The following is a 13,991-nucleotide window of genomic DNA, read 5'->3' on the forward strand; positions in this document are numbered from 1 at the left end:
GAAGGGTCTGAAGACAAGGAGAAAAAATCGGAAAAGGACGACAAGAAAGGTAAAAAGGAGGGCTCTGAAGACGAAGAATCGGGCTCAGAAGAAGAATCAGGCTCCGAAGACGAAAAGGGCTTGTTCGGAGACGATCTAGACCTCTTCGGCGATGACGATTTCGACCTTTTTAATGATGACGAAAGGTCTGAAGACGAGAAGTCTAAAAAGGACGACAAGAAGGACTCGAACAAGGATGATAAGAAGAATGTATATAAGGACGACAAGAAGGACAAGTATAAGGATGATAAGAAGGATAAGTATCAGGATGATAAGAAAGACAAGGAGGAAAAGGAGGACTCTTCCGAAGACGAGGAGGGGAGCGGTTCCGAAGACGAGAAGGGGAGCGGTTCCGAAGACGAGAAGGGGAGCGGTTCCGAAGATGAGAAGGGGAGCGGTTCCGAAGATGAGAAGGAGAGCGGTTCCGAAGACGAGAAGGGGAGCGGTTCCGAAGACGAAGAGTCCGATGACTTGTTTGGAGATGACAAGGAAGAATCGGGAGAGGAGGACGAGTCGAAAGACGATGCTTGGCTTGAGCAGCGAAGCCTGAATGATAGGACATACGACGACGGCGGCGACGGCGACGACGACGACGACGACGACGACGACGATAACGACTACGGATATGGGGAGGATGAGTCGCCGAAGGAGGACTACGAAACCGTTACGACTGAGGTCATCGCGACTTATATCACCGTCTGTCCTGTCACCGAGACTTACACCAAGCCCGGGCACACCTACACTTCTACCTACACCACGACTAGCACGGTTAAAACGGCGGTCCCCACGACCATCGTCATCACCAAGACGGAGCCCCCAGTCACCAAGACGGCCGGTGAGGGTAAGGATCCCGGCTCTGATCAAGGCATCGCCACGAACACATGCTTACATGGCTCAACAGTTATTTATTCCACCCGCACTAAACTCCGCCCGGTCACGGAGACCAAGGTAGTCGGCGGCTCCACGGTTGAGATCACCTGGACCTCGACCTCCACCGTCGTCACAAAGGTCAGGCAGACCGAGACCATCTACACGACTTCTGTCGCGACCGAGTACGAGACGACTGATGTCTACACGACGGTATGTCTCTTTTTTAGCCCTCCACCTCGGAGCCGGCGAGTGCTAACACGAGACCAAGATCTCCCGCCCATTCACCACTTACACCACGGTGAGCAAGGGCTCCACCATCGAGGTCACAAAGACGAACTCGTAAGCCTACGCATCGTCCTTTAGTTGATACCGGCCCCTTTGCTGACCGTTCTCCCTGGATGAAGGGTCGTTGTCCTCCCGACCTCCGTCTCCGTGCCGCACCATAAACCGCACCACACGCCGTCCGAGAACGCGACGACCACGTCCCACCCTACGTACGCCCCGCCGCCCGTCGTGACCGCGGGTGCCGACAGCTTGGTCGTCAACGGCGGCAAGGCCGTCGCCCTTCTGGCGGGCATGTTTGGCGCTGTTGTTCTCTTCTGAGACGCAGCAGATCTGGAACACACTCACTTTCTCTCTCTCTCTATCTCTCTCTTTTTTTTTTCCTTTCCCTCTTTGGCGTTTTCTTGATTCACTTCTACACCCCACGCCATCCTGTCCCTACTCGCTAGGTATGGCGGCTTGTGGAGAGGCACGGGAGGGGTTGCTTAACAAAAACGCGCGCGCGTGAGCTGTCTTTCGTTATCAAAACAGGGAGCGATGCGATGGAAAAAAAAAAAAACACCTTGGTAATTGTGGTTTCAGTTTTGTGTTGCGGGCCATGTGCAAACCAGGGGTCACGGGTGGTTCAGCCGTCATGAGATTGCAGTAAATCCTTGGCGGAGAAGAACCATGCTCGAACCTGTTGGCGGTGGTTTGACAATCTCTCCTCTTGTGGCTCTTCAAGAGGAGAGGCTAATGCTATTTATTTATTTAGTTATTTATTTTATTTTATTTTATTTTATTTTTGGAAGGCTTAACTAATGTACAGTACATAATATGACAGTGTTTTCTCATTATAAGTAACGTTAATGGATTGGTCTTTCTTTCAAGTGGTTGGGGAATGCCCAAGACCATGTAGTGTCCCAGTTTAGCAAACCCAACACGGGTCGCGCCGTGATAAACTAGGCAACATGGGGAAATTGATCAACAACGCCGAAAGCCTTCTGCATCCAGCGCATCTGAGACCTTCGTATTCACCGTTCGACCTCTTTTCGTCTCCATTTTTGGTTGATCCCAACGCGCCAATTGGAGGTAACGTTAGTGTGATTAATAACTCGTACAGCTGGCACGGCAAATGAAAGCCTTGGTATTTCGTTCATGGTGTATGTAATCCGTACAGAGGACAACACATCCTCGTAATCCCCCGGTTCGCCCTAAAAGCGGACGAGCGATCTCGTACCTCGCACTATTCTGTACGGATTACATACGTGTTTGTCTCCGTTCAGATCAGAGGGATCGGACTACGCCACCCTCGAATACCTTTTTTTCACGCATGCTCAGCCACTCAGATGCCGTGTAACCGAGAGAGATCTTCAACGACCAAAGTGGCCGCCATGATGTAATGGTTGCCTGGTCGTTACTAGCTCTCCGGCCAGGTCAAGGTTCATTTCTATAAGAAGGGAGCATTCGCAGGAGTCGCGGTTGCCTTTAGAGGCTTCAGTTCAGCAGACACCTCAGGTAACCTACCTATCTTACCCATCTACATCCCAGCGCTCGTTTCGATCGGCAGTTCAAAAGAGTAGTAGCGTACTCACACGCGAAGAGGAACCTCGATATCAAGACTCGGGTGTGCTATATAAACTCGTCTCTTGGAATCCATCATGCTGTTCAGCGCAACCATCGCCGGATTCCTTCTCGCCTTTCTCGCGCAGGGCTCCCCCGTGCCCACCGAGCACAACAAGATTGGCGGTGTAAGTGCCTCCTCAGCTCCACGGTGTTGTTCCGGTCGTCTCTTTCTCAGGGGGGGGGAATGAAAAAAAAAAATTAAATAAATAAATAAAAAAGAATAAAAAAGGAGAGCAAATGTTGAACGAACTTGACTCACACCGCACAACGCGTTAGGTCCTGATCTGCAACGACCCCAATGGCCAAGGGCACTGCGAATACGCCGTCTACGAGCTCGAGAAGTGCTACAACCTGCCACCAGCGCTAGTGAACAACGCCGCCACATTCGCCCCCGACGATGCGCCTTTCTACTGCTATCCCTACCTGTGAGTACCGAGCTGCCGATACTGCGTCCGTCCGTGCAGAATATCTATAAAATTCGTGCTCCTCCTAATGGTTTGAACCGGCCCGATGCTGACCATGGTCGGTTCGATAAAACAAAAACAGCACGAGATGCGGCGGCATCTGCAAATCGCCCACGGGCTGCACCATGGGAGCGGTCTCGTCCGACTACGAGCACAAGTTCAACCTGACCGAAGTCGGGTGGAACAAGTACATCACGTCGTTCGACTGCCACCTGAACAAGACTGGCGATGCGACTTCGCAATGATGGGGAGGAGGGTGATTTGGAGGATGTGAGGATGCAGTTGGTCGGTTAGTCAGTCGGCCGGTCGGCATTGGTATTGGCATCGGTGTTCGGCGTTTGGTTTGTGACGGCATCGCAGTGTGGGTCTGGTCTCCTCGCCCCCTTCTACCCCGCCATCGGCAGTCGATTAGAGCAGGAGCAGCAGCAGCAGCAGCAGCAGCGGGGTAGCTGTTGTTGAATTCTCGCCGAGACCTTAACTTTCTCTTTCTTTATAAACAAGACCGCAGCAAATCGGGAGTTATAATACTTTTACCCTGGTCATTCTTTTCCTTCGCCCTAGTTGGCAGTGATCATTCAGCGTTTTCTTCTTGTGTGTACTGCATTGAAATAATATTTCTATCAAAATTAAATGCTATTACTAACATAAGTAACTAGCGTACGGAGCACCCTCGGGATCAACCAACAATACCTCACCACCCGAGCTACCTTAGCTACCTGACCCTAAGGTACTCATCATCATCATCATCACTATCATCTAATCCGCTCGTCTCTCCGTCACGCATCAGGACTCTTCGAGATGGTCTTCGAAACCAAAGCCACCATCGCCTCCTTCGGGGGCAAGCTGTTCAAGCTCTCGCACCAGTCCGAAGAGACGACGACCCCGATGGCCGTGAACCTCTACCTGCCGCCGCAGAGCTTCGCCTCGGACCCGCCGCCGCGGGTGCCCGTGCTCTTCTACCTCTCGGGCCTGACGTGCACGCCCGAGAACTGCTCCGAGAAGGGCTTCTTCCAGCACCGCGCCTCGCAGCTCGGCCTCGCCGTCGCGTACCCGGACACGTCCCCGCGCGGGCTCGGCCACCCGGGCGAGACGGACTCGTGGGACTTTGGCGCCGGCGCCGGCTTCTACGTCGACGCCACCCGCGACCCCTGGCGCCGCGGCTACCGCATGGAGAGCTACGTCGCCCGCGAGCTGCCCCGCGCCCTCTTCGGCGACCCGCAGTACGGCCGCTTCCTGGACCCGGACCGCGTCTCCATCACGGGCCACTCGATGGGCGGCCACGGCGCCCTGACGCTCTACCTCAAGAACCCGGGCCTCTACAAGAGCGTCAGCGCCTTCGCCCCCATCGCCAACCCCTCCCGCTGCCCCTGGGGCGAGAAGGCCTTCTCGGGCTACCTCGGCCCGGACCGCGACGAGTGGAAGAAGCACGACGCCACCGAGCTCATCCGCGCCTGGAAGGGCGGCGACCTCAAGGCCCTCGTCGACGTCGGCACCGCAGACAACTTTTACAAGCAGGGGCAGCTGCTGCCCGAGAACCTGGAGAAGGCCGCCAAGGAGGCCGGCGTGGAGGGGTTGACAGTGCGGTATCACGAGGTGAGTTCCCCCCCCCCCCCCGAAAAAAAAGCGCCTTTCCTTCCTTTTAATTTTGCCTTTTCTATAAATTTCCCGTGTCCTTGCGTCGGCGCGGTGTGGCTCGGGATGATTGGGGTTGTTGACAATGTTTTCAGGGGTACGATCACTCGTACTACTTCATGGCAACCTTTAGCGATGATCATGTCAACCACGCGGCAAAGCACCTGGGTTTGCTTTGACGAAGAGAAAGCTAAAGATGGAGGGTGTGATTGAAGAGGAGAAGGATGAGGAGGAACAGGTGGGTAATGCTTTTTTGTTTGTTTGGATGGTTTGTACAGAGGAGGACGGCGGTAAATTTAAGTACATGAAAGGTCAGCCATGGATCAAACGGAGAGGAAAAAAAAAAAAAAAGCAATACGATGTAGCCCGTCTGTCTCTGACAACTTCGCCGCCCCCGCCGCTCGAACGGACCAAGAACAGCTGACAAATGCCCGGATCCGGCCACGAAAGTCACACAACACCCCGCCCAAACCCGGTCGCATCATGCGCAATAAGCCCTACCCTCCTCAGCTGATCCTCCTGTCGCCAGTATCCCTTCCAAATGCGTCCCTCTCTTCCCTTTCCAGCTTAGCCTTCATCTCCGCCTCGGCCTCTCTCTTGATGCGCACATAGGCCAGCTTCTCGAACCGGCTCAGCACGCGCCACCAGTGCTGGCCCGCCTCGTGCTCGGCGACGCGCTCCAGCAGCTCGGCCGTCTTGAAGCGCACGTCGCGGTCCTTGTGGAAGAGGCCGAGCGCGATGTAGAACAGCCCGGCCTGCGACTCGGGCGCCACGTTCAGCAGCATGCAGATCTCGTCGTACGAGTGCACGTACTTGGCCAGCGTGTGGTAGATCTCCTTGCTCTGCTCCGGCGTGAGCCGCTGCGTGCGCAGCCGGTCGTGCAAGTGCGCCAGGTCGATGCCCTTGAGGGGCCGGACGTGATAGAACCGCGCGACGTCCTGAAGTTTCCCATCAGCCTTGGCTCTACTTTCCCCTGTTTCCTGCCCCGCCTACTAGGCATACTCACCTGAATAAAGCTGTAATAGCTTCTTGTGTTTCTCCACCCCTCGATCCGCGTCACGTTGCCCGCCAGTTCCTTCGCCTTGGTCGCCTCGTCCGCCCACACGTACCCGTGACCGTGCGCTGCTGCAGACAGGTTGGCATCCTGCTCGTCGGAGCCGATGTAGAGCGCGCTGGCGCCGTACACGCTCTCCTCGAACGCGGCCGCGATGCGCGTAAACTTGAGAACCCAGGCCCTCCACTTGGCGCGGATCACGCGCTCGCCCGCCCGCGTGGTGATGCATCGGAGGATCTCCGCCATGAAGGCAGCGTCGCCCGTCAGGTCGTTTGACGACGACCCGCTGCTGGACGAGCTGTGGACCAGGTTCGCGTAGGCCGGGTTCTGCTGCTGGAAGTAGACTAGCCCTTCCGTGATGGGGGCTGCCTCGATCTTGCTGCTGATCTTCATCTTCCCGGTCGAGAGGTCGCACAGCAAGTCCCACCACTCGGGGTGGTGCTCAAAGGTCGGATTCGTCACTCCCGCGATGAACCCGGGCACCTTCAGGAGGTCGTCGACCTTGGTAAGGTCCGTGTACGGGAAAGCATACCGAGTAAAGCCCCTCAGGATCCCGCCCGACGCGAGCGCGCAGGCGGCCAAGACGGCCTCGGCCACCTCCCCCGACGGCATATTGTGTCCCAGAAAGATGATGCGCTTCTGCGTCAGGAGGGCGTTGACGAGCACTATGATCGGGTGCGTGTTGGGCCCGTTTGTTGTTAGGTGAGGATGTAAGGGGAAGGTTTGCGGAGACTTGGAGTGCGGGTCGGAGAAGTTCTGGATCAGCTTGATCAGGGAGAAGTCGCCGACGGTCTCGGGCATGACGGCCACGGGAACCTTGACCGGGATGGGAATGCCCTTGTACATGACCTTGCTCTCGAACTCGTGCGTGTCTCTGGGCACCACATAGGCGGCGTGCCCTTCAATGTGAGCCTTGGACCCCGACCGGGAGATGGTGGGCCGTGGCGGAGGAGCATTGCTGGCGTCGAGAGGCTGGCCGACATCTGCTCCGGATGTTCCAGCAATCCGATCCTCGATCATCTGCTCAAACTTCTCGACGAAGAGATCCTTGTTGTCGCTCGATTGCAAGAGGTGTTTCTCGAGCCAGTTCAGCTTCGGCATCAGCGACAGATCCATCTCGTTGACGGCGTTGTAGAGCATTGCGAGAGTCTCGGGCACCGGTGCCTTGAAGTACTCATCCAAGGCCAATAATAGTAATGGCTACCCCCACGACGTAAGCAAACCTGGCGTGGCCGCGGAGCGTGAGTTGTTGTTACCTTGTATATATGGAGGAAGGGATGGCGGGTGCAGATGGCCATTGCCTTGACCACGGCACCTCGCTTGACTGTCTTGTCTTGTTTCGTGTTGACGAGGTTGAGGACATAGACCAGCGGAGGGCCTTCGCTGCTTTCAGGCTCGGAATCCGTCGATAGGTCATCGTCCCAATCGTCGTCATCGTCGTCGTCGTCGTCGTCGTCATCGTCATCGCCCAGGCCGTCGTTCTCATCGCCTTCATCGTCCGATTCGTGTATTATGCCCTTCTCCCGGTCCCTCTTCCTCCTTCTCCGCGCTCGCCGTTCCTCCTTGGCTCGCCGTTCCGCATCGTCCTCTTCTTGACTGGTGTCCTTATGAAGGAAGAATATTGTCCAGTCTTGATTCCTCACGTGGGCCTGATCCGGGAGCATGAGCTCGGCAAGCATGTGCTCGTCGCCCGTGATCGCTACCGGATACTGGTGTTCCATGACCGGCCCGCGGTCAATGTCGAAGGACGCCACGAGAATGTATTCGACGTGGTTCTCGGAGCTCCCGCGCGGGTATTGGGACCGCAGCTTGCGGGGCCGCCGTAAGGCAGCATCAGAACGAGGTTGTGCGCTGGCAGACAGCGAGCTGTGCTGGGACGATGCGCCCGTCCTGGTCGAGGGAGCTTTGCCCTTGAAGCTCGGGTCTGAGGTCTGGTCCATCTCGGGGGCCTGCGGGGAGCGGGTGGGTCGCGAGGACGGGATTGTCGAGAGGGATCTCCGGTGTTGAAGCGCTGTTCCATTGGAGTACCCGACTGCGCTGTTGGTTCTCTTGAGAAGGTTGGGCGCGAACTGGCTGGTGGCCATCGTTTGTGCCCTGCCGTCCGCCTGCCCTTTTCGCCGGGCCCTTCTGCTTAAGTCAATCGCTTCGTCGCGAGGCAAAAAATGGCGATCTAGAAAGCAGGTCCCTGTCCAGCGCCTAGCAAAGGTGAGAAAACAGACTTGTATATATACAAGACAGGATCGCGGGGTCAACTGCGGGCTCCGAAGCGCCGGGCCTCAGAATGTCGAAATCCGGGGAGAGTTGCGCGTTCCGGCAGAGGAACCGGGCGCTCCCTCTGGATTCCCCCAAGCGAAAAGAAAAAAAAGGGAACGCGGGAAGGACTTCCAGATCCTGAATTTATGGCGACCGTTGCACCCGTTTGTCGCTTGCTGGAAGAAGCAGCGTGGAAGGCAATCCGCTGCAGCTTGGGTTCAAATCAAGATGCTCCCGCCGCCGAGGTCAAGCGCACCACCCATGCTTCCCCTTTTTGGCTACCAACCTTTCTGGATCCGGACAGGGGTTTATTATCGACCCTTGTTTGGTGGGGGTGGAAGCCAGTGAGGGGTCTTTGGAGGAGTGGGTCCCAGCAGGGCAGTGAGAAGCCGACGGATCGTACAGATTAGTGTACGGATTACACTACGGACGTACACTAGTTACTTGGGCTCCGGTAATCCGCTTCAGCCCCACGGCAGTCGCACGCCACAAACGTGGGCCCATCCCCGCCGTTGTGGCTGCACAGTAGTGTACCTACCCCGGCTGGTTGTCCGGTTGGTTTGTTTACTTCCAACTTATCCAGTCAGCGGCCATCTCCTCTGCTGCCCAATGGCAGCTCCCCCCTCGATGACGACAAAGACTACGTGATGCTTCAGAACATCGATATTTTCTGGTTAATGAAGTCATCCGAATTCGGGACACATTTCGACGTCCACTCTTGGCTGGAATCGACGTTCCATCAGGCACTATCCTAGTCACGGAGTACAAAGCATCTCAGGGAATCGAGCAACGCAGCTCCTAAGGTGCATTCTCCTCCATATCATCCGGGTCTACAATCTCTCGTGCGCATTTCACTATAGACATGGTAGGTAAAAAATATTGGACGTCCTTCAGCTTACTCCATTGCTGACTCGGGTGCAGTCAGTGCCTTCAACGTACAAACCGTCTCCCCTGGGTTATGGGACCGGATCTGCTCGGTCCTCGCCGTTTCGCCGACCGCAATCACCCGCATCGGCTGCACCTTTGCGGCAGACTACACCATCAGCAACAGCGACAAAGGAAGGGTTCTCTGAAGTCCGCGCGAAGTTCATGGGCAGCCCAGTCACAAGCCCAACACCGCCAGAGCCCCGAACATCTCGAGGACATGCAACAGTCGAAGATGGCCTGAATACACATGTTCTCGAACAGCGCAGCATACCTCGACCGACGACCTCAAACTCGGTAGGCCACGGCAACGCGCTTTCCCAGTTACAGCCCTCGCAGGTCCGCGCGATGCGGGAGGCGTTCCAGATTCTTGATCGTGACAGCGACGGCGTCGTAACTAGGGAAGACGTCGCGGATATGCTCAATCAACTGGGTACGACAAGACACAACTCTCTTCTTCTTCCATAAACTCTGGCTAACGATGGGATTCTAGGGCTTCCATCGAGTGCCGGAGACATCTCCCACTTCTTCCCTCCGTCGGCACCGCAGACCATGACAATGGCGTTGTTCCTCAACTCGATCGCATCATCCTTGGCCGCCTTGTCACCGAGTTCGGAGCTTCTGTCTGCCTTTTCAGCGTTCGATGACGACGACAGCGGTCAAATTGACGTCGCAGAGCTAAGGGATGCATTACTGCACACAGCACCAGAGCCTGGCCAGGAGCCTTTGACGGCGCTGGACGTCGAGAAGGTGATTGCTGGTTTCACAGGGCGCAGGGCCTTCAGCAAATACACAGCAGCAGGCCTGGGCAAGCGGGGAGAAGTATTCAGGTACCAGGATTTTGTCAACACGATCGCTGGTGGAAACGGGACTGCCGCGCAGGCTCCTCACGATTCGGAGGACGAATGAGTCCATTCGGTGTGCCAACTCTGCTGTTCGCATCGGTCGTGGGTGGGAGCGATGAACGACAGACCGGAAAGGTGGCTGGGCATTTGACACATGTTGGGGTTTGGCAAACGCTTGGATGGTATCCAGGGACATGCTAACTGATGCTTGTAACGGTAGTAATAACATAGCAACGACACAATTGGAGCCTATCAAACCTAGGGTAGGCTTTTGGGGGCCAGTCACTGAACTGTTCCCAGCCAATACGAACGACTTGGCCAAGTGTCAGACTGGCCAGGTGCGCCGTGACCGGAGTGTAGCGCTTGTGCATGTGCATTCCGCGCCTAGCGCCGCTCGGCATTGTTGACATGTCTCTTTTATTTCGTGCCATGCGTCGATAGCAAGGGACACATTCCTAGCGTAGCGTACTCCGTAAAAACTACACTAGTGCATTTGATGATACCCATTTATCCAAGAAACGCGCTACAACTAAATGAAATCTCAAAGAGATGATGACAGGCTGCTTCAGACTGAACAAACGACCGCAATCCGAGTCGGCCGCTGCAACCGTGCCGAGTAAGGGACGGACCGGCCCACAGAAGTTTCGAGAATCGTTGTCCCAGCCTCCGGCAAGAAACCGCCTACAGTGATATGCCTCGATATCTGAATTCCGCTACCGAAGCCACCCCTGTTTCAATGTTGCTTGAAGGGTCCGTCACAGCGCCGGCTCCTGCCCGCTGTTCCCCCCCGCAAGCCCACTCCCCACGTCTGCCGCTGGGCGTTTGACAAATGACCTTCGGTCTGCCTCCAATTTCCAGAGCAACGGGCAGCCCCAGCCAACCCAATATTTTCTTCGAATCGCGAATCAAGAGGCCCTGGAAGGTGCTTGTGATCTGCCTGAAGGCTGAGCCATGGTTTGAACCCTTTTTGCGACGGTCCCGAGGCGTGATGGGTTGATCAGTCTGTGCCATTTGGCGAATCCGTACTCAGTACACGCTCACTTTTTGAACCGCCACTTCCCCCAACTCCCAGCCATTCCGACAATTTATTATTATTTTTTTTTTTCCTGCTCCAAGTTCCCACCGCCAGGAACCGCCCCGTTCGGTTTTTGGCTACTCGCCCTTCCCACCCAAAAGCGTTGCTCGCAATTGCATGTGCACCCACTTCCGATAACCTAGGATACCTGGCGCTTCATACCCTCCCTCAAAACCCTCGCTGCTATTTTTGCCCTGATGCACCGGCAGCGATACACAGCCTGACCTTGTCCCGGGAGTCACGCCGCTTGACGCTTCGTTTTTTGCGGGACCAACCGCATTAAAACAATTGGGACCCCGGTAGTTGCGACTTTTCGCTGCAATACCTTGCAAATGAAGTTTTTCTCCAAAATATCGTCCAAGAAACCAAACTCGGCCGACGAGGAGGAGGACGAGCACTCCGGATTGCACGATTCTTCACAACCATCCTCGCCCACCAAATCTCCCGCAAAATCTTCGGGTTCACGATCGCCCACCAAAAAGGCCTCCTCGCAGCGCCCCGCCTCGCCGACGTCACGCGAGCCTAAGCCGCAGTCGCCGCGCACCTCTCGCCCTTTTGCGCGACACCCTACTGACGCAGGACGACGTAAAAAGATCGATCCGGACACGCACCCGCTCAACCTGCCTCCCGAACAGCGCAAGCGACTGTCGGAACTGTCTGCCATGAGCGCTCGCAATTCAATGGACGTCGAAAAGGAGACGGTCAACGGAGGCAACCCCTCCTCGCCTCCCTCGCAACCGCCGCCCTATCAGCAGCAGCCGCCGCCGCGGCCGGCGAACCCGTCGTCTCACCAGAATTCTTTCACCGTGCCCGTGGCAAACGGGACCGACGCATCCGTTAACGGCGCTGCTGACGAAGCAGTGCCCCCTCCTCCGCCCCATCGATCACAGCCTTCCAGCCCGGTGCAGTCCGAGGCCGAGCAGGCCGAGTCGTTCAAGAATGAGGGCAATAAGTTCTTCAAGGCGGGTGATTACACCCATGCCATCGAGTTCTACACAAAGGGTGAGTCCGAGCAGCAACCGGACTTCGTACAACTCTTCCGAGTGTGTCCCGTGGTCGGCTAACTTGCGTGGCAGCCGTCGTCCTTCAGCCCAACTCTACCACCTACCTAGGCAACCGGGCCGCGGCTTACATGTCGGCCGGCAAGTATAAGGAAGCCTTGGCGGACTGCAAGCGAGCTGCCGATCTGGACCCTCACAACTCCAAGATTCTCCTCCGCCTCGCCCGCATCTACACCAGCCTGGGCCAGCCCGAGGAGGCCGTCGCCACGTTTGGGCGTATACGCCCGGCGCCGTCGGCCAAGGACATGGCACCCGCCAAGGAGATGCTTCGTCACGTTCGGGCGGCGCAGCAGGCCCTCGAGGATGGCACGGCAGCTTCCATGGTTCTCCACCCGCTCGACATGGCGGAGAAGCTGCTTGGGCCCGGCGTGCTAAGGCCGAGAAAGTGGCAGCTCATGCGCGGCGAAGCGCTCCTAAAGATGGGTGATGCCAACTCACTCGGAGAGGCCCAAAACATTGCCATGTCGCTCCTGCGTCAGAACAACCAGGACCCGGAGGGTCTGGTCCTGCGGGGCCGGGCGCTCTATTCGCAGGGCGATAACGACAAGGCCGTGCAGCACTTCCGGAAGGCGCTCAGCTGCGATCCCGACTTCAAAGACGCCGTCAAGTGGCTCCGGACCGTCCAGAAGCTGGAAAGGATGAAGGAGGATGGCAACACGCAATACAAGGCCGGGCGGTGGCAAGCAGCCCTCGACCTGTACACATCGGCCCTCGAGGTCGACCCGACGAACAAGGGAACAAACTCCAAGATCCTTCAGAACAGAGCTCTCTGCCGTATCAAGCTCAAGCAGTACGAGGATGCCATCGCCGACTGCGAGAGGGCCATCAGTCTCGACCCGCAGTACATCAAGGCCCGCAAGACCAAGGCCAACGCCCTGGGCCTGGCCGAGAAGTGGGAAGCGGCCGTTCGGGAATGGAAGGCGATCCAGGAGCTGGACCCCGAAGACCGGACCATTGCCAAGGAGGTCCGGAAGGCCGAGCTGGAGCTCAAGAAGTCCCAGAGGAAGGACTACTACAAGATCCTCGGTATCGATAAGAACGCGACCGACAACGAGATCAAGAAGGCCTACCGCAAGCTGGCCATTGTCCACCATCCGGACAAGAACCCCGGCGACGCCGATGCCGAAGCCCGGTTCAAGGACATCAGTGAAGCCTACGAGACGTTGATAGACCCTCAGTACGTATCCCGATGCGTTGTTTTGTTATAGCTCGATGTTGCATGGGACTCGCTCGGTGGCTAACACACATTCCAGGAAGCGCGAGCGCTACGATAGCGGCGTCGACCTGGCCGATCCCTCTGATATGTTCGGAGGCGGCGGCATGGGCGGCGGCATTGACCCAGAGATCATCTTCTCCATGATGGGAGGCATGGGAGGTGGCGGCCCGTTCGGCGGCGGCGGAGGGTTCCCCGGCGGCGCCAGCTTCTCTTTTGATGGCCGCGGCGGCGGCAGAGGCGGCTTCCCCCCGCATGGCTTCCAGTTCCGTTGACAATCCGACAGTGAGGGAGTGTCCACCGATGACGCGGGCGAGGATGGCGATTCTCCCGATGCCGATACCCGCGATGACGGGTGGCAGAGACGGAGCCGAGCCCGAGAAAGGGTGCACAGAGACGGGGCCGGCATCAAGGCGGCGTGGCGGGCCGAGGCTGAGGAGCAAAAGGACAGACGTCTGGAGCGGCTACGTCGGTTCTGGCTGCTGCTTGTTGCTGCCGTCGTGCTTCTTCCTCCGTCTGTCGTAGGCTTGCTGGCGATGGGGGGCGCAATTGTGTACATCTGCATGGGGGCGGTGATGAAGGCGGTTGGGGCGCGTTAGGGGCGGCGGCGCCAGCCGGGCTGTCACTGCGAAGAGATTGGTTGTTTTTTTTACGGACGGCATAGACGTACCGGC

The 13,991-nt window shown here is 57.1% G+C and overlaps 6 protein-coding genes across 6 annotated transcripts in view; 5 read left to right on the forward strand and 1 right to left on the reverse strand.

Annotated features, from left to right (window-relative positions):
* Positions 1 to 1,512, forward strand: part of P884DRAFT_266333 (uncharacterized protein) — a gene marked incomplete at both ends in the record, with an annotated part of 3,670 nt that extends 2,158 nt beyond the window's left edge. Inside the window, 4 exons of the mRNA XM_069442022.1 lie at positions 186 to 880; positions 941 to 1,119; positions 1,178 to 1,248; positions 1,314 to 1,512. Of these exons, the coding sequence (XP_069302129.1) occupies positions 186 to 880; positions 941 to 1,119; positions 1,178 to 1,248; positions 1,314 to 1,512 (1,144 nt within the window). The remainder of the gene's footprint in view (positions 1 to 185; positions 881 to 940; positions 1,120 to 1,177; positions 1,249 to 1,313) is intronic.
* Positions 1,513 to 2,789: 1,277 nt separating this feature from the next.
* Positions 2,790 to 3,699, forward strand: P884DRAFT_235215 (uncharacterized protein). Its single transcript, XM_069439942.1, has 3 exons — positions 2,790 to 2,921; positions 3,073 to 3,221; positions 3,343 to 3,699. Exons 1-3 carry the CDS (start codon positions 2,832 to 2,834, stop codon positions 3,503 to 3,505), a joined length of 402 nt encoding a protein of 133 aa, XP_069302130.1. The 5' UTR covers positions 2,790 to 2,831; the 3' UTR covers positions 3,506 to 3,699.
* Positions 3,682 to 5,196, forward strand: P884DRAFT_215620 (carbohydrate esterase family 1 protein). The gene is made up of 3 exons (XM_069439271.1): positions 3,682 to 3,851; positions 3,917 to 4,853; positions 4,988 to 5,196. Exons 2-3 carry the CDS (start codon positions 4,059 to 4,061, stop codon positions 5,069 to 5,071), a joined length of 879 nt encoding a protein of 292 aa, XP_069302131.1. The 5' UTR covers positions 3,682 to 3,851; positions 3,917 to 4,058; the 3' UTR covers positions 5,072 to 5,196.
* A 2-nt stretch (positions 5,197 to 5,198) lies between these two features.
* On the reverse strand, positions 5,199 to 8,427 carry P884DRAFT_215624 (docking domain of Afi1 for Arf3 in vesicle trafficking-domain-containing protein). Its single transcript, XM_069439272.1, has 3 exons — positions 7,203 to 8,427; positions 5,899 to 7,146; positions 5,199 to 5,830 (listed from the first exon to the last, which is right to left on the reverse strand). The coding sequence occupies exons 1-3, from the start codon at positions 8,028 to 8,030 to the stop codon at positions 5,399 to 5,401; spliced, it is 2,508 nt and encodes an 835-aa protein (XP_069302132.1). The 5' UTR covers positions 8,031 to 8,427; the 3' UTR covers positions 5,199 to 5,398.
* A 365-nt stretch (positions 8,428 to 8,792) lies between these two features.
* P884DRAFT_282084 (uncharacterized protein) lies at positions 8,793 to 10,321 on the forward strand. The gene is made up of 3 exons (XM_069443578.1): positions 8,793 to 9,064; positions 9,121 to 9,556; positions 9,617 to 10,321. Exons 1-3 carry the CDS (start codon positions 9,062 to 9,064, stop codon positions 10,030 to 10,032), a joined length of 855 nt encoding a protein of 284 aa, XP_069302133.1. The 5' UTR covers positions 8,793 to 9,061; the 3' UTR covers positions 10,033 to 10,321.
* A 1,054-nt stretch (positions 10,322 to 11,375) lies between these two features.
* On the forward strand, positions 11,376 to 13,592 carry P884DRAFT_190934 (uncharacterized protein; the record flags this gene model as incomplete). Its single annotated transcript, XM_069437556.1, has 3 exons — positions 11,376 to 12,045; positions 12,120 to 13,281; positions 13,358 to 13,592. The coding sequence occupies 3 exons, from the start codon at positions 11,376 to 11,378 to the stop codon at positions 13,590 to 13,592; spliced, it is 2,067 nt and encodes a 688-aa protein (XP_069302134.1).
* Between the last annotated feature and the right edge of the window lie 399 nt (positions 13,593 to 13,991).

This window comes from Thermothelomyces heterothallicus (genome assembly GCF_042370625.1).
Source record: "Thermothelomyces heterothallicus CBS 202.75 unplaced genomic scaffold P884_scaffold_1, whole genome shotgun sequence".
In the NCBI taxonomy this organism is placed as follows: Eukaryota; Fungi; Ascomycota; class Sordariomycetes; order Sordariales; family Chaetomiaceae; genus Thermothelomyces; species Thermothelomyces heterothallicus.